The sequence below is a fragment of the Heterocephalus glaber genome, unplaced genomic scaffold (assembly GCF_053883595.1).
Source record: "Heterocephalus glaber isolate CG9 unplaced genomic scaffold, H.glaber_assembly_v1.0 deba00000470, whole genome shotgun sequence".
Classification (NCBI taxonomy): Eukaryota; Metazoa; Chordata; class Mammalia; order Rodentia; family Bathyergidae; genus Heterocephalus; species Heterocephalus glaber.
This window is the reverse complement of record NW_028258145.1, coordinates 1,881,774-1,908,650: the sequence shown is the minus strand read 5'-3', so window position 1 is coordinate 1,908,650 and position 26,877 is coordinate 1,881,774. Positions and strand designations below refer to the sequence as shown.

Here is a 26,877-nt window from a genome sequence, read left to right as displayed (position 1 = left end):
TATGGAACACAAAGGCACTTTATAAAGTATTCCAAAGGGTTATTAGCTTCCACCATGGACATTTGGAAGCATGTCAGGTGGGTTGCAGTTCCTATGACATGCAGAATATCCATGAAGACTTAGAAATATCCCCTCAAATGGAGGGCCTGTGGAATAGTCTGGAAGGTGCTTCTCAAGGTTGGGTCCAGGAGTCAGCAGGAGACTGTTGCTTCCATCACAGGTCATGTCCCATCCCCACTGGCCCCTTTCACAGACAGGAAGTGACTCTAGAAAGATAGCTCAGCATTGGAGGTTAAACACGGCAAGCCCCCAAAGCCCTGACGTGAAGGTGTGGGAGGGTAAACATGCTACTGCAGAAACAGAGTGTGGCCTTTTCTTTTTCGCTTTTGGTTTGATTTTTTTTTTCCATCATGGAGATCGTGTCTGTGTTTTAGAAAGTTAGGCTGGAAGGCAGGCTGACAAATTAACACCATTCTGGGCTTTCAGCTCAATTCGGCTGCTTTATGAAGACTTCCATCTGATTAAAGAGAACACAGCATGGGCCACATAGAGCAAAGTGGCTACGTAGGAAAATACCTGGAAGCAGAGAAATGACTGTTAGCAGGAGGAGGGGTGAGGCAGGGCAGTCCACACTGTCCAAGTGTGTTGGCTGCCATTGCTTACACACACATAAACACACACACACACACACACGCACACGCACACATACACACACACACCCTTTCCTGTGGAGCCCAGATGTGGAGCATCAGGTGAGCTAGCTGATGATCCCTTGGTGTTAGTGTGCAAGGTAAAATGACCTGCTGTCACAATGTCAGAGAGGGGCCAGCTGGCCTCAAACAAGGGCCTTCAAAAGTCCCTCCATGAAAACATCCCAGGTGAGTGTCAATGACTCTCCGTGGAAAACTTCCACCCCTCATGCCAGTAAGACCAGTGTCCACTAGCTTGACCCAGTGCCGGGCTGTGAGATTATAAACTCATGAGCTTGCTGGCTCTCCATAAGTTCTCCATGTTCCCTGGAGACCCTACCAGAACCTTAGTCCAGGATTCTTCATTTCCCAGGTATGGGTGGAGACCTTGCTTCATGGGAAGTGAGGAACAGGGAGAGGGAGGAGGAACAATAAGCTGGACAGGGTGCTACATGGCTTGTAATCCCAGCACTCTGGAAGGGTGAAGATGGAGAATTGCAAGTTTGAGCCCAGCCTGTGTAACTTTGTGCCTTAGTGACACCCTGTCTCAAAATACAAAAATTTATTTAAAAAAGGACTAAGGATGTAGCTTAGCGAGAAGGCCCTGGGTTCAATCTCCAGTACCACTAAAAAAGAAAAGAAAAGAAAAGAAGAGAGAGAGAGAGAGAGAGAGAGAGAGAGAGAGAGAGAGAGAGAGAGAGAGACACAGAGAGACAGAGAGACAGAGAGAGACAGAGAGACAGAGAGACTGAGGAAGCTGTTGGGATGAAGCAACCAGCCATTTGGCACTAGGAACAAAGGCCTTGAAAATGTGGCAAATGGTCAGTTGTCACTGGTTCTGTTCACTTGGGCACCTATGCCTACCACCCTACTTTGGGTGACTGTTTTACAGGTTCACCTGCCTCCAAATCCAATAATAGCTGCACCTGGTTTTGTGACCTTGGGCAGAGAGTTAAGAATTTCCAGTCTGGGAACAACATTTGGGGCAGCTACGCCTCTGTGACTCTTGAAAATGCCTATAAACACCAGCCAGCCCGCGGCCACTCTCTCCCTGCCCCCACACATGGGCAAAGCCCTCATCTGCCACAGGTGATGAGTAAGCTGAGTTATTCAATAGCAAATTCAAGATAACCTGTCCAGAAAGGAGCAGTCACACATGAGTGAACAGCCCCCCCAAAATCAGATGGGACATATCAACCCAAGGAGAACCTTTGGTAGAACCACCTCAGATGTCCCAGCAGGAAATAGAAACTAATTTTTTCAAATGAGGTAGAGAAATAACACAGTGGGGACATTTTGAACTGGAGGCTTACAGAGTCATGTTTGGCTTTTTCTCTAAACTGCTGCCATTATTGCACACCATGGTAAGATCTAGAAACTTCCAGATTTCTCCAGAAATCTCCAGCTCTCTTCAGTCACTTCTACCAATATCCTGGACCTCTTTGGTGAAGAAGTACCACCACCAACAAAGGAGACAGGGAGGGAGCCCAGCTTCTGAGACAGGTCCTAACCAGAACCACAGAGAGGCGAGACACAGGCTGGATGCTTCCAAAGGCTGGGGAGGTGTAAGTAAAGTTCTGAGGTACCCCAGACCTCAAATTCCTCAAGTGGCTGCTTCCAACACCACCCAAAAATCATGTCATGCACTAATCCAGTTTCTTTTCAATGGAAATTGAAATATGTTGAATTTGGTTTGTATTTCAACTTGTGGTTTCAGCTTGGTGCATTTGCCTCCTGAGAACATTCCGAATTTAGTGTGAGTACTCCTGACTTTGCCAGGTGCTCATGTCTGTCCAACTCCTCTAACAAGCAGGGGAACACAATCCAATGTGGAATGGATAAATAGATGTCACTACAGTCCTACAGTAGAATACTGTACAGCAATGAGAATAAACAACCTACCCCTATGTCCAACCACATGGATGAATCTCACAAGGCTGAGGGAAAGAAGCCAGGCATAAAAGAAAACACCCTCTCTGATCCCAATTACGTGAAGTTCAAAGATAGGCAAAAGTGAACTGGGTGCTAGAAATCTAAAATTGGCTGGTGGCAGAGGTGACAGGACAAGAGGTGCGTTTCTGGAAGCTTGTTTGTTGTATCCTATTTCTGAACCTGGATCCTCACTACAGGATGTGCACTTCCTAGCCATTCATCAAGCTGTACATGCTTAACCCACATACTTCCCATGATGTATGTTTTTTGAAATAAAAATGTATGTTTTACAAAAATAAAAGTATTTTATTTTCAATAAAAAGTCAAAGAGAAAAGTTGGAATACAGTAGAGCCCAGTGGTTCTCAACTAGAGACCTTCCCCAGCATTAAAGCCCCCAACTTGGGTTTTCTCACTACATGCTGACCCACTAACCACATTCCATCTACATTTTGCTACCATTATGCAGAACAATTTTATGGGAATTGTCACAGGCCTTGCTCGTGTCTGTTAAGAAAGAAGCTCTGAGCTTGGGTTGGGAGAGTTGTCAGATGACCCACAGACAGAGAGGTGAAACTCAGTCACATGATAGATGGAAGGAGGTGGGTCAGCAGCCTCCCAGCCAAAGAGAGCAACCAAGAAGCTACCTGGCTGGGTCACTGTTTAGAAACCGGCTCTGCTGGGAGATGTCCCCACACGGTGAGGACATCAGGGGTGATGAGGATCCTGAGGTCACCATATAATTTGGGGAGGCAACTGTAGGTTGGGAGCTCAAGGGGAGTGTGTGGCTCCCCAGGATGGGAGATTGGCCCACAGGGACAAGGCTCTGAGGAGCCTTTCCTCAGTCCCCTCCCTCTGGGAGACTCCATTTCAAAGCCCACCTATTCCCACTCATGGGCTTCACTCAGCCTGTGTTCCACCCCTTCCCACAGGAGGGGGACACAGTGGGCCGAGGAGCAGGCACTTGGCATCTGTTGCCATATGTGCCTCCATATCTGCATGACTCACAGGTCAATTTCTAGGAATCTGGGGCATGTTTTCTGAAATTTTTCTTATTTTTAAAGCACTACCCACAGTTAGAAATATGCTTCCTATTGTGAGCTAGCCCACTGATCCGAGGGCCCATATGCATAACTCCTGAAAGATCACTTTTGTGACAATACAGTCTCTTATTCTCTGTTGTTCTCATCCATCCCATTAGAAGACAAGCAGGCCCTGACTGTGTGCTTCAGGGGATGACACTTGATGATCTTGATGGGAGACCCAAGCTCACCGTGTCTGACTTCTCCATCTGTGACATGGGTATAATAATAGCACTTATGCCACAGGGTTGCTAGATTGTTCAGGGATCGCTCAATCAGCGCCAGGCTCTCCACGACCATCGGCTGCTCAGATGCCACCTGCTGCACAGCCCATCCAGGCCTGAGTCCCTGAGCCCACCCCAGACCTGGGCTGCACAGCCCTGAGCAGAAGACTCAGGGAGTTGAGGGCACATCCCTTTCCATCTTGGGGGCTTTGTTGGGTCAGAAATGAGGCGGCCAGTGGGTGGCGAGCACAGATGGCCAGGGACTCACCACAGCTGAGATGTTTTCGTGGTACTGCTTATAGGTGTAACCATCACGCGTGAGGATGGTGGCCAGGGCTTCCAGGACTGAGGCGCTGAGGTAAAACAGGGCAGCCACACAGTTGTAGGCTGCATCCTGTGGGTCAGAAAGGGCAGGTGTGAGATGGAGAGAAAGTGACACCAGCCTAGATGTGGAGATGTAATCAACCTGCTCTGCCCCCACCAGGCCCAGCTCAGGTTTCTTCTTTATCTCCTACTACTTCCCTTGAGTCCCACTCCCTGTGCCCCAAAACCCTCTCCTCACGGAGGTGGGTTGAACAGTTCTGTCCAGGTAAGCTGTGTTTCTGGGCCTTGGACCCAGGGACACACACACTTGGCTGAAGAAAGGGCATTGCTTTCCCTTGAGGTGGGGTCGGCTGAGAAATTGGGGGGCACCCTGGGATATGACCCAGGATGTGTCATAAGTGGTCTTAGTCATGGCTCAGATGGGGCCCCCTTGCCTGGTAAAGGACGAGAGAGACTGAGGCCTCTTCCATTGTTTTTTTGTTTTCATTGGCTTTATTTACTTATTTTGGCTCCTGGTATATTTTAAAGCAAAAGAAAGGAACTAAAACACAGTTTTGTGTAGTTGTATTTGGAAGTGATTTCAAAAGTCTAACTTGGGAGGCAGAGGCATAAGAAACTTGAAGGTGTCTCTTATATAAATGTCCTTTTCCAGGTCCCCGAAGCAGGATTTGTACAGAAGAAAGACCACAGGCCATTTTTGTCCCCAAATCCTCTCTGGTAGCCATGCTTGGAAGGTAGTGGCTGGGGAGCTGGGAGGTAAGCGTGACCACTGGGGAGCCATTGGTTGAGGGTCAACATCCAGACCTTGCTGCTGCAAGATGGAAACACCCCAGCTGATGCCAGCTGCCTGGAAGTGCAGGGGGTGTGGGGAGGGGCTAGGCTGCTGCTTGTCAGTGAAAAATAGTGAAGGGAGAAAAAGCAGAATAGCCCAATGTGAATTGGCTGCAGATTGGTCACCCTCGGCCTCCACCTTCTGACCTTGTTGTAAGGACCCCGGGCCACTGTGCAGAGTCTGAGCTGAGGCTTGGGCCAGCTCACCCTGCAATGTGTTGGGAGGCATCCACCAGGCATCCCCACCCAGGCCTGGACAAGCCAGACTCCCAGGGCAGCAGAGGGTCCAGTACTACCTCCCCCACCCAACATGCTCAGCAGGGACTCACCAGAGTGACCCAGGATGTCTCCCCGCCGTGGGCATTAATTATGTACAGGATGAGCAGGGCAGTGGTGGCCATGAAGCAGAACACAGACACGAACATCACCCAGCCCTGGATCAGGGGGATGGGCACCAGGGAGGAGGCCACCAGGATCCACACCAGGCCCCCGAAGACCTGCAGGGGAGAGGCAGGAGCACTGTGGGAGGAGGAGAGCTGCAGCCCCCGAAGGCCCGGGCCCCCAGGCCACATGGGGACTCTGGGGATGCAGGAACACAGGAAGGAGGCAAAGAGAACAGGGCAGTGCATTCTCACCAAAGAGACTTTCATCCTGAAATGCCCTGGGCTAGATCTCTAATTTCAGTTTTTTCAAGTGCCTGCTATGTTTCTTTTCGTATTTCTTAAATGCAATCTTTATTTTATACAGATATTTACAGTACACTTATATGCTAGATGCTGTCCTAAGCACTTCACAAAGTGAACTCAGTTAATTCTTGTAACAACGCTGAGTGAGGTACTAACTTATTTGTCAGATGGGGAAATTGAGGCAGATGGCAGCAAAGTTAACTTGTCATTCCAAGGAAGAACTTAAAGCATCCAAAATTATCATTAGAAAGACTAGCTTTTCTTCTGAGATCCTATTTTCCCCATTTGCTTTGCTGTTAAAATACACTTTCTTTATGAAATGGGAGCAAGTTCTTTAGCTACACTATGTTATTAGTTTTTTGTTGTTGTGGTTTTTTTTTTAAAAGACTTTACCCCTTATTGCCAATTTCAGGAAGTGCCCTGACTGTTAGCATTGAGGTTGGAGTGGAGTGAGCTCGAGTTTGTCCTGTCCCCTCCAATGGCTAAGGACAGGAGTGAGACAAGCAACCCAAGTTAGCCAAAAACACAACAGCTGATGTCACCAGGGCCATGAGCTATGTTCAGAGAGGAGCACATGGACAAGCACAGGGGCCACTAATACCCTCGGTGGCTCAGGCACTTAGCTAGGATTTTCTCTACTTCTTAATCCTCTTCACCCTCGTGGAAAATCAGCTCAGCCTCATCCACCTGTGCCCTGCCCAGATAAGGACTGGGCTGGGACCTGTATGTAGAAGACTTCGCAGCCAGCAGTCTCTAAAATACTCGAGCATTTGGGCCTGTGGATGGGCTGGCCTCCTGGTCCCTCATCCCCTGTGGCGAGAACTCACCAATACCCTGACCCCATCTCCCCAGATCTGCTGCCCACCTGCTGATCAGAGTTATCACTGTCTTTGCAGGTGTCCTCTGAGCCTCTTGGCTGGGCAACATCAGCAGAATCACATTTAGATAGAAAAATCAGTGACATGGAGAATCTGGATTTACCAAAATCCAGTTGTGCTGAATGAATCAGATGTGGGCATCTCTGACCAGAAAACTTTATCCACTGATGGACATTTGATTATCAGATGTCATGTGACAGAGCCAGGGGAACACGCTGTACACCTTATGCAAAGTAGAGCAAAATCAATTAAATAAGAATCCTTAGACTGCAACAGAATGAGATGTGTGCAGATTTTATTCACAGTTGAGTATAAGATCAAACAGACTTTAGACTTGGCCCTTTCCTTAATAAACACTGGCAAAGGGTCATGTGCATGTAACTGGCTGAGCAGAACTTGGATTTAGGAGGCATAAGAGTGGCATGAAGACATTAAGGTCAAATGGGTCTGTCCATGTAGTGGGTACAGAGAAGGATTGGCCTGGGACATCCCTCTCCTAAGCAATCCATGTGACCATCTGAGGGGTGAGCGTACATCAGGTTCCTGGTTCATCTTTTTGCAAGGAATCCTGCTTATCTCTGTAGCCCTCAGCTTGAACACTGTTCTATTTAGTTAGTGGCAAAGTGGCACTTTTCCGGACCAGGTGGCAGTGGGTGAACTGCTCACTGCAGCTGGCTCCCAGGGGACACCAGGAAGACCTACCTAGTCATTCCCTGTCCAGGTTGGTTTCTGGCCTTCAGTCTCCTGGTAGATGCATGTGGCTAAGCTAAAATGACTTAGGGACTAAATCCCCAAGGAGCAATGTGGGCTGCCCATTGTGGGGAACACTCTTTTATGGAATCTGTGCAGAACCCAGTGAGTCAGAGGGGTGCTCATGGCAGGCTAGTTGATTTGTTGTTGAGGAACTGGATGTCACCACAGGGGAACAGTTCTCTTTCACTCTGTTGGGTCATTCTGACCAAGCAAGGATGGCTCAGGGTGCAGCCAGGTGTCTGGAATTCTCTGTGAGTACAGGCAGGGATTGAATTGGACAGTGGCATTTTTTAAAAGTTTTTCAGTTTACAGCAGCAACATCACAATTTGGGGGCTTTAACTGTCAAATACATACAAGTAAATGAATGCCCAGGTGATGTGTGGATGTGGCCATCTAAGACGTGGCTCTCAGTGCCTGGTCTGCGGAGCCATCTTTCTTTACCTCTTCCTGCTTCATGCTACCCTGTGTGCCCTGAGAAGGGTCAGGACTCAAGGGCAGGAAAATGAGGCACAGTCTGAGTGGTGGCACCAGCCTGGTGTGTCATGCTGTCTGCAAGCTTTGACTCTGAATTCTGGTGACTGTGCCATGCAGGAGGAAACACTGGGCTGAAGTCAGACTCAGCTTTGGGTGTGTTTGCTCCAGTCTGATGAAGGCTATTTCACCTTCTGGGAAAATGTGTTCTCTCTCCGTCTCTCTGTCTTTGTCTCTGTCTTTGTCTGTCACACACATGTACACCCATGCGTGCGCACTTTCATACAGATCTCTGGAGTCTACAGTTGGCACCCCTGTCCACAGCTGCCCACAAGACAAATCTCATTGTACACAAGCCCAGCCCCTGGCCCCAGATGGACCTCAGGACCCTGTGTTGCCCTGGATGCATTATCCTGCATAAAGTTCCTTTTAAAATTTAGGTGGACTTTTATTTTTGCATGGTTTATCTACAATAGTAGATTTCATAGTGAGATGGTGGGTGAAACTCTCTCTTTTAAAAACAGCTCAGGGCCAGGGATTTAGCTCAGTGGTTTCGCCGCCTGTTGCACAAGTGCAAGGACCTGAGTTCGATCCCTGGTACCAAAAATAAATAAATAAATAAAAACAGCTCTAATGAGATGTAATTCACATAGCATGCAAATCACCCACAGAAAGTGCATGATTCAGGGGCGTTTAATAAATTTACAGATATGGGAAACATCACCACAGCCAACATTAGAACATCTTCCATCATCTCAAAAAGAAACCCTGTAACCATCAGCCATTGCTTTCCTTCCTGTCCTGGCAACCACTAATCTACTTCTAGTCTTTATAGATTTCCTGTTCTGAACTTTCCTGTGAGTGGAACCATATAATATATAGACTTCTGTGACTCACTTTCATTTAGCATCATGTCTTCAAGGTGAGAAACCATCTCTCATGGGGACTCTTATAGAATATCTCTCCCACTGCAGATCCCACACTCAGTGGGGGTGCCTCATCTCTAAGCCAGAAAGAGCCATGGAGCCACTGGTTCTCAGGGATGTTCTTACAGGAGAGACATTCCTGTTTGTTCCAAAATCTTGTCACACCATGCATGGAAGTCATTTCCTCAGCAGAGATGAAATTGTTGTGACCCCAGGGCCTTGCTCCCAGTAGAGAGCAGTGGGGCTCTCCTGTGATCCTTACTGCCCTGGCCAGGAGTTGCCTGGGTCATGGCACATAGTTGCCACCACTGCCACAGGATGGAGCCACAGGGGGCACCCGGGGAGGGGACTGAGGTGGCGCAGAGCAATCCTGAGGGGATGAGCAGGAGGAAGGGGACACAGACAAGGGCAGGGCTGGCCGGATGCCTGAGAAAGAGTCAACTTCCATCTCACCTGGCCACACACAAGTGCCCCTTTGGTGCATGACCTTCTGCTCTGGTCTCTGATGTGAGAAGCCCAGCGGGAAAGTGCGCTGGCAGCTGCAATAGCTGGGGTGATCAAAGGCTTCCTGTGCATGTGTGGCTCTACGAGGTCTGCATGGGGCAGCAGCATTTGCAGGGAGTCCCATGAGGAGACTGTGGCAAGAGGTTCAGCCTCAGGCTCCTCCTGTGCAAGTGGCAACTGGGCAAGGTCTCCCCACTTGTGGCTGGTGTGAACTGGCTGAAACCGTGGACACAGGCGTGAGTGTGAAGCTTCTGACCCTGTGCCCAGTCCTACTCACGACAGGGGAGAAGTCTCGGCTCACTCAGGAGACTGAGCGCCCAGCAGAGTCAGGCCCATCAGCAGCCCGTTTCAGCCACCCTTTCATAGCCACAGGTCTGCAGCCATGGATTCAACCAACTGCAGATCAAAAATACTCTTGAGAAAAACCTGTATCTGTTCTGAACATAATACAGGCTTCCCCCGCCCTGGCTATTATTCCCTAAGCAATCATTTACATTGCATTAGGTATTTTAAGTCATCTAGAGATGATTTAAATGCATAGGAGGATATGCTCAGGGTACAGAAAAACACTACACTGCTTTATATAACAGACTTGAGCATCCTCAGGGCCAACTGTTCAGTGAAGGCCGACAGCCAGTCCTCAGGTAGGCAAAGCAGCCTGACCTGGTGCACAGTTTCAACCCAGCCTTGAAGGAAGAGACAGGCTCAGCTGGTTAATGGGCCCAAGAGTCAGGGAGTGGCTCTCCAGGGGAGGACGGGTACAGGCTGAGCCCAGAGGATTCAGAAACAGTCATGAGGGCTTCAGAACCAGGGAGCCAGGCACAAGGTGGGGTGTGGCATGGCAGAGAGGGCTCGGGGAAGGGTGAGCTGTGGAAAGCTGAGATTTAGTGTGAATCATGGGGCCATAGCCAGTTCCCACCTCACTCCACCTACTAAGTGTACAGAGAGCAAACAGAGAACAGGCACAGCACCCACACCCGGAAGATAAGGCATTCCCAGGCTGTGAGCAATCCCTGCCAGCCCGGCCTCGGACCCCGCTTGCCAAATATTTGTCAGGAGCAAGGGAGTATGTGAGGGTTCAAGCTCTCCCCTTGTGAGGAAACTGTAAGTGGCTCCCGGCTTCTGGGCAGCCAGTGCTTAGAGGTCATTATTTTGAAACCGTCATTCATCCAAGAAGGGGCATAGCCCCTCTGTCTACTTATCTCTGTCAAAGGCCATGCTGAGTATGCATTAGACCAGCTGTGATGCCTTAAAAAAAAAGACAAAAATCTATGCCCAGGCTCAGGCCCAGGGTCTGGTTCACCAGTAGAGAAACAGGGCTAAGGACAAGGGACAGAGACGCCATGGTAACCTGCTTTCATGACACAGCGCCCTGAGTGATGTGCTAGTAATTCCTGCCAAACAGAAGGGGAGATGGGTTCCATGGTGAATGCCTGGCTAGCTTTCCAGCAGTGTTGGGGAGCAAGGGCCCCTCTCAAGTCCCTGGCTGGCCTCGAGTGCAAAATGTCACCTTCTCCTCTCCTCTCTCCTCTCTCCTCTCCTCTCCTCTCCTCCCCTCTCCTCTCCCTTCCCTTCTCCTCCTCTCCCCTCCCTTCCCCTCCCTGCCCCTGGGTGTTCTCCAAATGCTAGGGTGTAGCCTTGCTGTCTAAGGATTTGGGACTGAGCTGGTGATGAGAGGCCCCTCCTCACCCTGGTATTTTGAGGCTGGAGAGTATGCGTCTTTAATTCAATGTTGGGTGCTGATCAGAGCAGAAGTTCTATAATAACCAGGGGATCATGTATGAAAGTAGACAAAGAGTTCCCAAAGATTTAAAAAGAGTTTACAGACGGGCTACTTGATCAGATGATCTTTGTGAAAAACACTCCCTCAAGATATAATGTTTGAAGAACCCCTCTGAGAAGATTCTCACTTTTTCTTTCTGGATTAAGCCATGGGAGGCAGACTACAGAGTAGACTTTAGAGTCAGAGTTGATGAGTTTAAAGCCCAGCTCTGCCACACAGCAGCTGGGCAACTTGTTGTCTCTGGGCGCGTTACTTAGCTGTCTCTGTTCTCTTATCTGCAAAGTGGTGATAAGGACAGTTAAGAAACAAGTTTTTATCTGGAGAGTGCCTGGCACAAGTGAGTGCTCTAAGTGCTTGTCACAACTGTCATAGGATGAAGCAAGGTGTCACCTGTAACTGCGTGAACATCCCAGGGAGATTATCTATTCCTGAACTTGTTGAGAGCCAGGATTTAAGAGTGACCTTAAAAGCATCCAAAAGATAATTTCCTAGAAACCAAAAGTAGAGAAAAATGTATCTCCCTCTGCAGAAGGAAAGACAGGGCCTGAAGGTATGAGAAAGACTTCCTTCTAACAATGTGCCTCAGTTCCATGAGGGGACAGGAATTCTCCAGCACATTCTCCAGATTCATGTGGAGGTTCCACTGCATTGCGGCTGAAAGGACTCTTCATCCACATCTCAGCACTGTGGGCCCAGGACTTTCAAGAGAAGGCCAGTGCCAAGGACTCGCTCAAATTCTCTGTGTATTTTCCTCAGGCTTCATTGTACCTTGTCGGGTTCTCCATAGCAGAAACTCTACCTGTTGAATGTGCCAAGATGCAAACCAGGCAGGGTCCTTGTACGCACACTGGTGGTAGGGTCCCTCAGAGCTGGCATTGGTCTCCTGACAGCTCTCCTGACAGCAAATGTTGCCTGGAATCTGCACTTTGAATTCTTGGGAGGTAAAGAAAACTGGTCGCCGGACCTAGGCTATGCACCAAATTTTGATCAATTGGCAAAAATCATCTCCCCAGGAAAGACAAAGAAAGATGGCTTCTCCTGGTGAGAGGCAGGTACAGACACTTCGAAGGCTGTAGAACGCCTTGCCCGCAGTTGCTCTGCGTGGACCACTGGGAAGGCAGCCCTGACTCTCGTCACTGGCAGTGCATCCCTGAACTGCGTCAGCTGATGAGCATTCCTCCAGGCTGGCAGGACATTGTGGAGGTGATCTGAGCAGTGTGGTCACTGTGAGCTCCAGAGAGCCCAGGAGGCTTTGCTCAGTGCTAAGGGTGATTGGCTAAAATAATCTATCACTCTGTGAACTGGACAAAGGGCAGGGACGTTTCTCTTCCACTTGCATATGCACAATATATATGTGTGTGTGTGTGTGTGTGTGTGCGCGCGCGTGCAGGTGTATATATGCATACATATGCACGCATAGGCACACTGTGTATACACACGTGCGTGTGTGTATTATGTGTTACATGTCCATGCACACGTGTGTGTGCAGGTGTACACACACATGTATGTGTACTTGTGTTCTTGTGTACAGAGACGGACTAAGGATGGGCTACTGCCAAGGAGGGAAACGGCACCACGGACTGACAGCTGACGCCAGGGTGAAGTCAGGGGGACAGTGATCTACATGGAGTGAGGTCAGGGAAACAGCCAGGGCCCTCAGTATCAAAGCCTTCCCAAGGTCCCTGGGTTCTGCCCTCCAAAAATGGGTTTGTAGGGTGGCTGGGGGCTCTTTTCCAGTTCTGAGTATTGAAGCTGAGAGGGCAGGAAGCACCTGCAGTGGGTCCTCTGGTTCTGTGCAGGCCCTGCCATTGCTGGGGTGTGGGGGGAACAGGCCCCTAATGAGTCCCTCACAGGCTCATCACTCACGAACTGGACAGGCTTGGAGAGTGCCATGGCCAGCCTGGGGCAGCCATATCCTGGGGAGGCCTCCCTCAGGCAAATGCTAATGGATGGGACACACCTCTCTTTCTCCCTCCTCTTCCAGGCTTTCCGCCTGCCAGGCCCCAGCTCTGGGTCCACCAAGGGCTGACTCAGGGTGGCAGCAGGGGGACCAGCGAGACACTTCGCTCAGCACAGGAGCTGAGTCCAGGAGTCTGTGCAGAACCTACTGTGCTGGCCCCACAGGGAGGGAGGGCTCAGAAGATTCTCTGTGGGAAGCCACAGGAAAGGCAGCTTACTAAGAGTCTGGCCTCTGGGGCTACTCTGAGGGTGAACACCAGGAGTGCTGACTCAGTTTACCTATCCCAGTGGCACTTTCCTCTGGACCCTTTTGGCAGCAGGCACCTTCCTCCCAGGGAGACCCAGATGCCATTCTCCCCCAAGGTGAGAATAGACAGTGTCCCTTTATCTGTTCTGAAGAGAAGAGAGTGTGGACTGGGAAGATCCTCTCCCCGGGCCTGCAATCCCACCCAACCTCCAGCCCCAGGGAAACCTGCCCCCACCTCAGCCCCAGCTCATGAAAGTATGGCTGACTTGACGGCCACCTCCCTCACCTGCCACAGGACAGTCACTAGTTCCTGAATGGAGCAAAGCTCCTCTGGGAGCCACAGATCTAGTTGCTTTCTGACAGGCATGTCCTCATTTGGATGGAAAATTTTGCCTACCACACCTATATCCACTGGTTTGACCCAACAAGATAAAAGGAAACAAGCAGTTTCCATAAAAATTCTGGATGAGCCACCAGTAAAAGACAAAATCCATGAGACCAGAAAGGATTGGCTTCAGTACAAGAAAAACAAAAGGTGTGGATAGGCATCACCAAGGGGGTTAGTGATGTGGTGAGCGAGCACACAAACAAAGGGGTGTGTGCCTGCACCCAGGGCAGGAGAAACTGCCAGGCCAGTTGCAGGGGGCTCGGGGAGCCTCCTGGGGACCCAAGGGTTCTTTCCTGGGAATTGTCAGTTTTGCCCCTGGCCACCCTTGAGGTCAAGGATGGGTCATGTGATCTGTAAAACACTGGAGACCAGACCACGTGGAGACCAGACCCTAGTCCCTTTCCTACCAGCACTTACTGAGAACAAATGTTACACTGTGCCTAGTTTTGTGCAGGGACACAGGCACGCTTGGAGTGCAGCCAAGAGACAGACCACAAGCAAAGACCTGCAGGGTGTGTTCTGAGCACCAGAAAGGGTGCTGTCAGGTGGCTTCCCAGGTGGAGGTGATGGGTAATCCCAGGGCATCTCCAACAAAGAGCGTTCCCACGAGATCCATGGCAAAGGACGAAAATGCTCTATGGATACTTTTGGGAAGAGTCCTCAGACCCTCTGGCTGGGTGGCCCCCTTCCTGCCAGGCCCTCGATCAAACTGTGCCTGGCTGGGCACTGTGCAGCTCCAGGACAGGGTGGAGGCTGGGAAAGATCGGGCACACTTTGTGTCAGAGGCTGCCCTTGCCATCAGCTGATACACTGCCACCCATGACAAATCACTTTAGAAAGGTTAATTCCTGGCCCACTAGTAATAGGCTCCTACATCTGCAGGCACATGCAGCAATTTATGTCACACCCAGAATCCACAAAACTTTCTCCAACCATCTTGTCACCATGTGCTCTCAACAGTCCCACCCAGCCCTAAATCTCTGCCTCCCTCAACCTCCCCCTCCCATTCCTGGCCCCGAGAATATCACAGAAGGCCACCTAAAGCAAAAGGTGTGTTGGCTGGTGGTGGTGGTGTGGTCCTTAGAGACCCTCTCCAGCAACTGCCTTCCCAGGGCACAGCTGGACCAGCGGATTCCAGAGCAGGTGTTGGAATTGTTAGTTAATAATAATCTCACCTAATAGCTGTTGAGCAGTAACTATGTATGTCACATTGTTTAAGAGCTTTGCGCATACATTAAGCACTGTATAATGACATTTTGGTCAACACCAGAACACAGGTATGTCAGTGGTCCTGTAAGATTATATCACTGGTGACACTGTAGCTGTCTGAGTTTGTGTAAGTAACCACTATGATGTTCCTTCTGTGATGAAATTGCCTGACCACACATTTCTCAGAGCTCATCCCCGTGATTAAGCCATGCACCACTATATCCATTCCCTTTATGCTCATGGCAAGTCTGGAGGTAGGTGCTACTGTAGCCCCATTTTATTGGTACAGAATCTGAGGCGTCTGTCTGTCCACGTTCCCAGAGCTGCTGAGCGCCAACCCACTGGTTTCAGAGCTCAGGTCAGGGGCCCAGCAGGTGTGGCAGTTACCCAGGGGTCCTACCAATAGTTTTCCCCAAAAATCCCCCACATGATTGGGGTTGGCTTTGGACATGGCCTGGGAGTATCATCACCAGTGAGAGAGAAGAGCCACATAGGGGTCTAAACAAGAAGGGACTGGCAGAGGAGGTGGCTCTCAGAAGCCTAGTCTATTTGCCTCACCCTTCGTTAGGACAATGAACCTTGGTAAGCTCTGTGCCTTCGGAAAAGTAATAGCAAGGTCTGTGTTTATGACCCCAAACCACAAAGATCAAATACTGCGAGACAGCCCCTGTCAGCAAACATGGGCCTGCAGTTCCTGTCCCTGGTCCCCCTCCCCTTCTCCACCCTCACAAGCAGGTCAGAGTCCTCAGCCAGTCCTCGGAGCTCTGTCCCTTGGAAATGACTCCAGGAGTTTAATGGGATTTCTCCCTCTTTTCCTCCTGGTTCCTCCTGGGTGTGTGCTATGACCATTCTTACAGGAATCCCAGGCTCTAGCCTGAAATTTCAGGTCAGGCTGTGTCTCCTGAGACTTCTTGCCACTGCCTGAGTGTATCAATCTGTTAAGCTTGATAACAAGGGTTTTCTGTAATTCCCTCTATATTTTTCTTAGGCCCCAGGACCTTGGTGCATTCAAATGATCCCACACTGTGGCTTTCTGCCCAACTAGGGTGGAATATTAGATATGTACAAAGTATGGCAGAGTTAGTGTCAGTGCATTTATTACCCTTGGAAATAGTTATCCTGCTGGTGCCCAGCCAGGGGCTGACTGGAATCTAAACCCTTTCACCAGAATAAAGAGGGGAGCCTGCAGCTGCCATGGTTTAGGGACCACCAGGGACCCATTCCCTGCTCTATGCTCCTGGGAACAAAGGAAAACCTATGCGAAGGCTGTGGTCACATGACACCATGGTATTTCTCTTTCAAGGATGTGGTTGCCACTTCTACTGGCCCCAGAAGGGAGCACCTGCTGGGTACCTTACTCTGGGATTCTGTCCCTGGGACTGTGGGTTTGAAGTGCTGTGTCTAGTCTCTGATACTCGGGGCCCAGGAAGAACCCCCAGACTGGCTTGTGTCAGGGGAGGAACCGAACCGGAGCCTACTGCAGGAGAGCTGAATAGGAGTCAACCTCAGCTCCCACTGAGCTCAAGATGGGCTGGCCCTAGGTGGCCAGGTCCCCATCCGAGCCCCTTCTCTCAAAGAATGTGTCCAAGGCCCAGGGCAAAGTCCAGCCATTCCCAAGGCTGGGTAGAACTGGCCTGGGCCAGCAGTGCTGAGTATGCCACCCTCATCCAGCTGGCATGGCAAATACTCAGCCTCCCTCCCTGGCCAGCCTGAGAGCTGAGCTTTGCAAGCAGCATCATCTGGGGTCCCCTTACCCTCCTGAAAGCTCTTGGTAGGGAGGGTGCTGAGGGAGCCTCCTGGCTTCCCCATACCTAGGTGGTGGGGAGTGACTTATGAAAACATTAAAGGCGATCCTAAAGTATAGCTCTGGAAATAGGACAGGGACCAGGAGTTGGAGGGAGGGAGAGGAAGAGGAAGAGGAGGGGAAGCAGAGATAAAATGAATTAAGCAGTGTTATGTACATGCACCAACTCCCCACGATGAACGAAACCATTATGTACTGCAAATGTACGAATAAAAGCAAAAGAAACATGTACTGAAGAGAATATGAAATTATGAATCCAAAATTAAGTATATATGAAGCATGCAAGATAAATATTCCCTTAGACTAAGCAGAGAAATCATAGCAATATTCAAATATTAAAATGCTCGCAAATATAAATGTCCAAATTTTTTAAATATATTTTTTATTTGTTAACTATTCAACACGCCTCAATACATTTTTTTGATAATTAAAAATAAAAGACAATGCAGCTTTGCTGTGATGGCACACACACCTGACAATCCCAGGGGTGGTCACATTTATTTTACAGAGAACAGCTCAAAGTCACCAACTTCTGATCAAAGCAGGCCTCTGGTTCTTGAAAAACCAGAAAAGTCACTTCTCAAAGCCAAGAACAGCCCCTCCCTCCAGCCCCAGACCTCTGTCTTCCTTCAGAGAGGAGCGGGAAGGGAGAAAGCCTAGGCAGCACTGGGCTGTACCCCTTTCTAAACAGCTCCAAAGAAAGGTCCCCGACTCAAGATGCAGAGACAAGGCTGACAACCATCAGATGCAGACAACAAAGGACAGCCCAGCCACTGTCCTGCACTGGCCACGTAGGGCTGGTCCCACTCCCTGGGGACCTGAGGGGAGATTTCTGGCTGTGGGTGCAGGGAAACTTCTCCTGGATCAGATACCTTGTCCTGGACCCATGGGAAATGTCAGGATACCTGGCGCCTTACCTCAGCCTCTCACTGAGAACTGTCCCCACTATTCTGTCCCTAAATTAAAAGGTCAAGGAGTAGCCTGGCTTACAGATGACCACTCCCACTGAATCAGTGCTTATCAAATGCAGATTCTTGGATGAGGTGACTAAGAATCTGCAGGGTGTATTTCTGACAAGGGAGGTATTGGGGGACATGAGCTGCCCAGCGGCTCTGAGCTGTCCCTTAATTTCCTGGAGGGTCAGAGGGACCCAAGCCCTGCCCATGGCTGCCAGTGGCCAGGGATGTCTGCTCAGGATCCTCTCTGGTGTAGGAAAAAACCTCACCATGGGTGTTTCAGTTAGTGCAGAATCCTGGCCGGGGGCAGATTTGCTTTCACTGCTTGGGTCCAATAGGTGACCTGGGGACCAAGTGGCCCCAGGCAAGTCACTCCTCTGAGCCTTAGTTTCCACCTATTTCTGAACATTAGGTTTCTGTGATTTTCCATCTCTTATCTCCTAGGAGAGAGGCTCCTTTCTCAATGGAGCCAGGATGTGGACCACCCAACGGAAAACTGCTCTGTCAATCATGAGACCTGATCTTGGCTCTCCGGGACCAGCTTTTCCCCAGCTCAGTGAAAATCTAGGGCTTGTCCGATCACTCTCAAATGAATAAGAGTCACAGAAAAGGTCTCATTTTAATAATTACTAACTCCACTCTAGGAATCAAAAGTGCAAGCCAATTCCAGGTGACGTCCCCATCCCACTTCCACCCCAAAATATGCACTCTCCCAGTTGACTGTGCCCCTCTTTACTGTGTTCCTGAGGCACACAGGGAGGGCAAGTACCGGCCCCTGGAATTCCTACCACATTCTTATCCAAAAAATGTTTTCTTTTAACTGCCAACCATCCTTTCCCTGCCTGCCCACCTGCTGAGTAGGGATTGGATTAAGGATCTTGTGTTTCCAGGCACTTGGAATCCTGGCAGGGCAGGGGTCTTTGTAGGAAAAGTTGCATTCAGGGATCTTGGCCCAAGCCAAGACAGAAAGCATTCCATGTTAACCTCCTTCCCCGGGAATGGTGGCCAGAGTGTCACAAAGCCCCTGACTTAGAAAGGAGAGGAGGAAACACATTGTGCCTAGAAAAGAGAAAGACTCTCATTGGGTGGGAATTGTTTTTGCAGGGGAAGTGGCCAGAAGTAGAGCTCTAGATTGAGCTGCTGAGGGAGGAGAAAGCACTGAATGCTTGGGTTTACATGGGGTGCACCCACTGCCTGAGGCTCTGCAGGTGCTCAGAAAGATGGGGTCTTACTGCTGAGCTGGGCCTGCTCTCCTCTTCCTGTGAGGACTCTGTGGCTTTCAGAGGTCAGAGCTTCAGGGTAGGGGCACTGAGCCCAGGTGAGGCTGCCAGGCCCCACCTTGTCACCACCCTTGCCTGCTCCAGTGGGCAGTTTCCCTGCCATGGGTGGTGAGGGTGCCACCCTGTTGGCCCTGGCCACCTGCACTTCCAGACTATTGGGAGGTCAGGCATGGGAAAGTGAAATGTGAGTCACCATAAACTTTATGCACTACAGAATTAAAAAATAATCAAGCGTTTCACACTCATGGGATGAGCAGAAAATGACAAAGTCTGACACTACCAAGTATAGCAGGACAATGGGGACTTTCACATGCTGCTGGTGAGAGTTGGCAGGGTTCAGGTTTAGCTTGAAGCTTATTGATGTAGTTTGAAGAACTTCTTTATAAAATACTACAAAATTAGACAGTCCTGGTCTGGAGTTTGAGTCAAGTTTATCAGCTTCCTGGTAAATCAATCACTGAGATATGTGAATCAGAATAACCTTTGGGACAAATGTGTGCACCCTGTGACCCAGAAAGCTAAATTTTCTATGGATTTGGGAGAAATTTCCAGCAGCAATGACAAGAATGTTCTTGGCAACAGCTAAACATAACAAATCAGAAATAGCCAAAATGTCCACCAACTGACGGATGGATGAACAGTGTCAACACGTCTAAATCTCCACCATCATGTTGCGTGTGACAAAGGATATGTGCAATGAGATGTAATTTTCAGGAAGTGTGAAAATGTATGAAACAACACCCTGTTCATAGTTTTGTGTGTGGTGAAGCCTAAAGCATGCTTGGAGGTGGCGAATGTCACTTTTAGCTTAGGGGCTTTCCTGAGGAAAGAAGCACAGAGAGTAAGACAAGGTGGGTTACCAGGTGGGCTTATTACTTCCTTAATAATAGAAAGCAAATAAGGCAAAATATGAAGCCTTAACCAAGTAGGACAATAATTACGATCATAAAATACATGCACCCACATTTTCTCATTTGAGTCCCTCCTTTGAAATCCGTGGTTATATTCCTGGGAGTGAAACTGCTGTGTCACAGAGCAATTTTTTTGAGGAATCACCAAACTGTTTCCCAGTGGCTGAACCATTTTATATTCCCATAGCAATGCACAATGCACAATGCTGGATGATACTTGTTCTTTTCCTTTTGTTTTAAACTTTTATTGCAGGCTTTGCTCCTGGACCCATTTTTAAACCAATAGACATAGGTTGTGAAGTGGTATCTTGATGTGGTTTTGAATTCTTTTCCTTGAGGTCTAATGTAGTTGAGCATCTTTTCCTATTTTTCTTTGCTCATTTACATTTTTTCTGTGGAGAAATGTCTGTTCAAGTCATTTGTCCATTTTTTAATTAGCTTGCTTGCCTTGTTATTGAGTTGTAATACTACATAATTTAAGAAAATCCTCCCCAGGGTGGTTCAGTCTCTTCTAGCCCTTTAATTCTCCAGGTCTTGCATACATCAAAGCCCATACAGCTTCATACATATGAGCCACACAAGGGAAATTTAAAGACCTGTGTTCTGCCCTCTCCTCTTCCCTGCCAGGCACCCTGTGAGCCCTTGCCTAATCTCAAGAGGAAGAAAGAGGCTCACAGATAACAAGAGAGACATCCAAAGCCTCTTGGGAAGTGACACGGGGATGTGGGGGCAGAGGAGCAGTGATTGAGGTGGAAGAGAGACAATTTTCAAGACAAAAGAGTTAAGTGTTTCTGGTAAAGGGAAATGATTTCTTCTAGAAACCCCTGTGATGGCAGTTCACAAAATCATGGTAGAGGAGTAAGTTTCTACTAACAGTGCAGAGATTTCTCACACCCCCAGCTCTCTGCAAGGACGTGGCCAGGGTAGCTGGGTGGGATCCTCCTATCCTCTTGCCCTGATCTCCAGATTAGATCACCCTGCCTGACTGGACTGTTCCTGCCTGCAGGGTCACTCCATGCTGAGCCAAGAGGAGGCAGAGAGCATGGTGGGAGGGTGTCCCTTCTGTGAAGCTCACCCACACCACCTGCCATCACCTGACCTCAGCCCTCATGAGGGTCTTGAGGGAGAGAGAGAGAGAGTTGTGGAGGTCGCACAAAAGCCCAAAGTCCAACTACCACACTCCCATGATTCTTGTTGTCACACCCCAAGCAGCTACAAAGATAGGGTAAGTTGCTCATGGGGAAATTTAAGAGACACTAAGATCTTCCCTTCCTCCTGACCAAATCTCACCGTGAAACTTTTGGTCATCATGCTCTGGCTCCGAAGGAAGTCCTCACTATTTCTCTCACACCAAGATTTTCAGAAATCCAAGCTTAGACAAACATGGGCTCAGAGATGACACACAGAGGCACTCCGAGGAGCCACTTGAGGAAAGAATGACTCATTGGTACTTCCGTTGTGGGCTGGTGCCCTGTGAAGGAGCCTGCACAGAGCGTGTCAAACACTCAGCTGGCGCTGCTCCAGGCTCTGCCTGACAACCTTGAGTGTGGAAGGAGCTCAAGAGGCAGGAGAACTATGAAAGAGCTGGCTGACCTCGGCCAAGCCCCTCTCCACTTCCAACCTGGATGTTTCTATCTGTAGGTGGTGGTGGTGGGCTCAGCAGTTTCTTCTAAATGTCACTTCTGTGATTGCGGTTATGCCCAGGACTTGGAGTCACTCTGGATACACTTGGATTTGGTTCAACTGGACTCACAACACAAATTCAATGATGCCAAGCAACTGTACCTATCCCCACTTGCCCCCTCCCCCCAAATCCAGAACCTGTTCTCTTTGGTGTCCCCCCTCCCCCAGCACCCTATCAGACAAGAAGTTCAGGTAGGAATTTGAACCATTGGCTTTCCGAATTTTCTTTCCCATTCAACTCTAAGTGCTGCCACTTGTGCCGTGGGTGGGTACACGCAGGGAAAGGTGTCTCCTCGCCCATGACGAATCACACTCATGGAATAAATAAAGCCCACCCTTCTCAGTCAGCATCAGTGGCCCCCGGGGAGCGGAGGCTATGGGAGGTCTGAAGCTTCCAGACAGTGGGAGCACTTTACCAAGAGCCCATAGAGGGAAAGTCTCCCTCAGCCCCTGCATCCCCAGGCGCGCCTGGGTGGCTGCAGGGGTAGGAGACCAACCTGGGGCAGTGACACCTCTCCCCTGCTCAAGGTCAGCCGAGGCAGGAGGACTGCCCCCACCGGTTCCCTTTGCCCCTCCCTCCCATACTGGGCAGGGCACGGAACAAATGACGACCCCTATTTTATTTCCCAGTCAAACGTTGCAAATACATTTCATTCGCCAGAAACTTTAAAGCTAGAAGAGAATATAATCCGAATTCAATTCCTAATCTCTAAATCTCGGTTGGCAATACTAAGGTTACTTTTGTTGATACTTTGTTTTAAAAAAGCCCTCTCCCTTGACAAAGCTGGGCACCTTGGGGAGGACAATGCCCTCCAACAGGGGTGCAGAGCGGGGAGGCTCTTCCTGGGGACCACAGGGGCAAGCGAGTAGAGTAGGTGCGCAGCCCCGGACACCAGCGCGCACAGCGGACGCTGCCTTGCCCTTCCGTCTGACCCAGGGTGCGAACTGGATTTTTGCACAGAAGAGACTGTTTCCCCCACTGTCATTGGTCTAGAAAGGGAATCTGCCAGGCTGGGAGGTAGGGAGTACTCTCCAGCCATGGACCCCTGAGCCCGGAGCCCCCTACCTGGACGCTCCCGGGACGCGACATCCCCGAGGGCAGGCGCTTCGCCGCCCATCCCGTCCCTTCCACCGTCCCGGCGCGGGTTCGCGAGCCACTCACAAACTCAAAGATGAAGAGCAAGTCGGGGAAGGTGGTGAAGACCGAGAAGCCACTGGGCAGGGTGCTGCCACCCGAAGCCGCTGCGGGGGCCATGCCGGCGAGCTGGCGACTGTCTCGGGATGGGACTTGGCGGTGCGGCTCCGCGATGACCACTCTCTTTCGCTCCGCGGAGCCCAGTGGCCCGGGGCGCCTGAGCGCGCGGGTTAAGAGCTGGCGAGCAGCGGGCAGAGCAAGGCGGCGCCCCAGGAGCTCGTCCCGCCCCCAACCCTCCTTCTTTTCCCTCCGCAACCCCCCAGCTCCAGGGGGGCCTGGCCGGAGCGCTGAGGGCGTCTCCCCGAAGCACACCCGGCGCGCTCTGCGGACACTCGGAGCTGGGGAAGGGAGTCCGGCTCCTGCATCCCACCCGGGGTGCCACCTCCCAGCGAGGCGTAGGATCGAGCCACTTTGGCAAAGAGCTTCGCAGCTCTGCACGCCTCTCAGTTGATCACCGGCCTTAAGAATGAGAGCCATCCTAAGCAGGTCCCGAGACCTCCCAGCGACGACACCCTGGGGTCACCACTGCTTTAACTCAAATTGACTCTTTCTGCTGGGTGCGTTAGTGCGCTCGCTCTCCGCGTCCTGGCTGAGGGTGGGGCGGCCTGACCACAGCTGCAGGCAGGGGAACCGGCTGAGCCCAGCGCTGGCCGCCTTTTCGAAGCCCCGCTCCCCGAGCGGTGTGCCCAAATTCCACTCTGCTCGGTTTCTGAGTTGCGCATCTCGGCAGGAGGTCGTCTTCAGCTGCTGGCCTCAGGGGCTGGGCAGGTTGGCAGTGACTCAATGAAAGGGAAGGGGCACTGCCAGAGGAGATTGCCCGCACTTGTTCGGGTGGTCGAACCTTTCACCTCCACCCTATGTCCTTTGGCTGCTTTCTGACAGATTGTTTGTTTTTTCCTGTATCCCAATTAAAAAATTCCTTTTTGCCTTTATTTTTAAGCCAGGCTCATAGGCCGATTGATGTTCATAGTGTTACTGCTCAGTGTCACCCCCAACCCCATAGCCTTTGGGCTTCACCCCAGCTACCAACCAGGGCCTGGTCTCCCCTGTCTCCCCCTACAAGGATCTTTTACCTTCCCATTCCTGCAGGGAGAAGTAAATTCTTGGACATGGTTTCAAAAAGCAAAAATCTCTGGCCATGAGCTGGCCATTATGAAAAGGGACCAAGCATTCAAAGTAAGAAAATCTCCCCGTGCCCCAGTGAGCCTCGTTAGGGCTGCCAGCCTTGGAGACCTGTGACTGGGTTCACCTTCCAGGTCCCCAGGGCAGGACCTGTTTGGCCAGGATGGGCCCTGCCTAAGTCCTCACTCATCCTGGGCCTCTTCTAGCTTGTTGGATGGCTCCATTATGCCCTGAGAGGACATCTTGCTTCTGAAGAGACATGAGTGGGGACCCAGCCTCAAAACAAGGTGACTACAGAGAGCTCCCACTGGCAAATACAGCTAAAGCTGCTTGACAGTTTCTCTATTAGTGTAAAATACTCAAAATCACAAAGGTTCTATCAACTCAATAATGTCTTTGCCAGGCCTGGTCTACGTCATTACTGATTTCAAACCTTTGTTGCTAAGCCCTACACACAGGGGCCTGTGGCTTTGGGGGAGAGGCACAGTTCCTGGTATGCCCCAGTGAGGCCTGAAGAGTAGCCCTCCTTGGAGAAGGTACGGGGAAAACCCTAGGTAAACTAGTTCAATGCTAGGAGGACTAAGGAGGAAGTTCCCAGGCCACTTGCTCATGATTTAGGTGGTTCACATTTATAAGAAGTCTAGGATCATAGTTTGGTTTCAGCAGAATATGAAAAAATAACCGAGGCCAATAACTCACTGTACTGTCAGTATTCCCGGGAGCATAGTGGGTGTGACCTTGTGTGTTGGTCTGGGCTGGATCTGGGGCTTCTGTCACATTGTAAGGTGGCCTGGAGCAGTTCCTACAAAGTAAACACTGAGGAGTTAAGAGTGCTGCCCAGCCTGAGTCAGGGACAGTTCATGTCTGGCTTGTGTGTGGCTGGGAAAGGAACAGACTCAGGGATCAGGGAGTGGGACATGTTCAGGGAAAGATCTGTGGGGCAGGAATAAATAATAGCAGGTGTGATGTGCTCTTGAGGCTGGTAGGATAACTGTCATTTTACTGATGAGGTAACAGAGGCTCAGAAAGATTAAGCAGCTATCTAAGGCCACACTGCTGCTGAGTGGGGAGTTCAGCCTTGAACCTGAAAGATGCAGGCTTCCAAAGCTGCTGGCAAGCACTTGATGAGGATCATGCCTCAAATGGGCAATTGCCATCAAATGCCACACTCTATGCAGATCTTCAGCAGCCTCCAAGTCCAGTCTCCGTGTTTATCCCAGGCATGACCCTGGGTACTTGTTCCTGAGGCATCTCTGTCCAGTTGATGGGCTCTGGAACTTTCCTCCCCTGGCTGGGGACACAAAGGATTTGGGGGTCATCATCTCGGCTCTGGATGGGGGAACTGGGCACAAGCCTGAGTTCTGTGAGCTACCTGGGGCTGAGTGCTTACCCTAAAGAGTTTTATTTGTGTAACAGCCATCCTCCCCCGAGGATTTCCAGGGATGGCGTGAAGCACTGAGGGCCCCTGGTGGGCAGATACACCAATGGCACCCCAGCGGCCCTGGCCTCAGGGGAAGAGAAGCCAGCAGGAAGGGCCCACTAAGTACCCAGCATAACCACAGGTGCTTGGTCCACACTACCTCCTTTTCTCCCCAGAGCACTTCTGGTAGATAGCACTCCACCAGGTTCAGGGTGGTAGGTAGGTGCCCCAGCCACATGTCGGTCAACCAGGCATCTTGAATCCAGAAGGCAGGCTCTGTCCTCACTACCTTGGTGTCAATTGCACAAAATCCAAAACTTTGAAAACTACAAGTGGTAGCTGCTCATCAGAGGGCCCAGTGCTGGGCCTTGGGGGCGCCCTGTGCCCTGCTGCCTCCAGTGACAATGCGCCACAGCAGCACTCTTCTTTCTGTTCTCAGACATATGGCACTCTGCACCTTCTGGGAAAGCCTTCAGCAGGCTCCAAGGTTCCAAGCACAGAGCAGGGCCTGGCAGTGTCTGGGTGTCTCAGCGATGGGGCGGAGGGTGGAGGGCATGTGAGTAGGGAAGATAAGTCTCTGCTCCCTTGGAGAGTTCCACCCCAAAGCGACATTGTTTTCAAGTTGGTGGATACCTGGTCAGGCCTTCTCTGGGCTGGGTCTGCACTGGGCACATTCCCTGCCTCTGTAGACAACACCGTGGGGTGGTGTCTTAGTTTGTTCAGGCCGTTTGGACAAGCCACTGTTGGCAAGGTGGCTTAGAAACAGCAAGAATGCATTTCTCACAGTTCTGGAGGCTGCATGTTCAAGACCGAGGTCCTGGGATATTTGTCATTGGCTGAGGGTCCACTTCCTGGCTCGTGGATGTGCCTTCTTGTGTGTCCTCACATGGGAAAGAGGTGAGGGGTCCTCAGACCTGTTTCATAAGGGTGCTAATTGTGGGAATGGGCTCTGCCTCATGACCTAGTTGTCTTCTGATGCTGGGGTTAGGGTGCAACACGTGAATTTTAGAAGGACACCAGCATTCAGGTCATAGTAGGTGTCATAGTTCTTCTACAACAAGGTTGAGGTGGGCAAAGGCTGCACAGTGGGGCCCCATTTCTGAGCACTTCTTGGGTGGCAGTGCCATGCCCTGCTTTCCACTCCCCATCTGTCCAAGTTCAGTAAGCTCTGGGCAAAGGAGAGACCACAGAGCAGGGCAGACACAATCCCTTCCTTTCTGAGCTTACCGCAATGTGCAGGACACAGCTAACTCTCACACATACATGTGTGATGATGTTTGGTGCTGGATGCAGAATGCAGGGAGCCCCAAGAGCTTCCACCAGCACAGTAGCCTAGGCCTAGGGTGGGCAGCTTATGGAGGAAGTGTTCCTGGAGGAAGTGTTCCTAGAAGTAGTGGAAGTGAGGGGAAGGAGTTTCCTGGCTCAGGAACAGAATTACAAGTATTACAGATAGGCAAGTTAGGCAGAATACAGCAGGCAGCAAGAGAGGCGCTGGACCCAAGATAGAGACAGGATGACCAGGCTTTGGTCAGATAAGCAGGAACTTGAGGTCAAGAATCAACAAGAATCAAGTGGACAGTTAAGTCCAGGGATGTAATAAGCAAGGTGATGAATGGCCACT

The 26,877-nt window shown here is 50.5% G+C and overlaps 1 protein-coding gene across 2 annotated transcripts; it reads right to left on the bottom strand.

Annotated features, from left to right (window-relative positions):
• Mal (mal, T cell differentiation protein (MAL blood group)) lies at positions 1-23,048 on the bottom strand. Of its 2 annotated transcripts, none has more exons than XM_004844335.4 (4): positions 22,682-23,048; positions 5,410-5,577; positions 4,194-4,319; positions 1-576 (listed from the first exon to the last, which is right to left on the bottom strand). In XM_004844335.4, the coding sequence occupies exons 1-4, from the start codon at positions 22,772-22,774 to the stop codon at positions 502-504; spliced, it is 462 nt and encodes a 153-aa protein (XP_004844392.2). In that variant the 5' UTR covers positions 22,775-23,048; the 3' UTR covers positions 1-501. The 2 variants fall into 2 exon arrangements, with proteins under 2 accessions (XP_004844392.2, XP_087058964.1); XM_087202838.1 differs by having other exon boundaries at positions 22,586-22,945.
• Between the last annotated feature and the right edge of the window lie 3,829 nt (positions 23,049-26,877).

Bases quoted from the DNA above. Each gene is read 5' to 3' on its own strand.
- Mal (XM_087202838.1), bottom strand. From the start codon at position 22,774: ATGGCCCCCGCAGCGGCTTCGGGTGGCAGCACCCTGCCCAGTGGCTTC. The intron at 5,578-22,585 runs GTAGGGGGCTCC...TCTCCCCTGCAG, and splicing joins CGCGTCCCGGGAGCGTCCAG to GTCTTCGGGGGCCTGGTGTG. The intron at 577-4,193 runs GTGAGTCCCTGG...CTCTGCTTCCAG, and splicing joins ACGAAAACATCTCAGCTGTG to GTATTTTCCTACGTAGCCAC.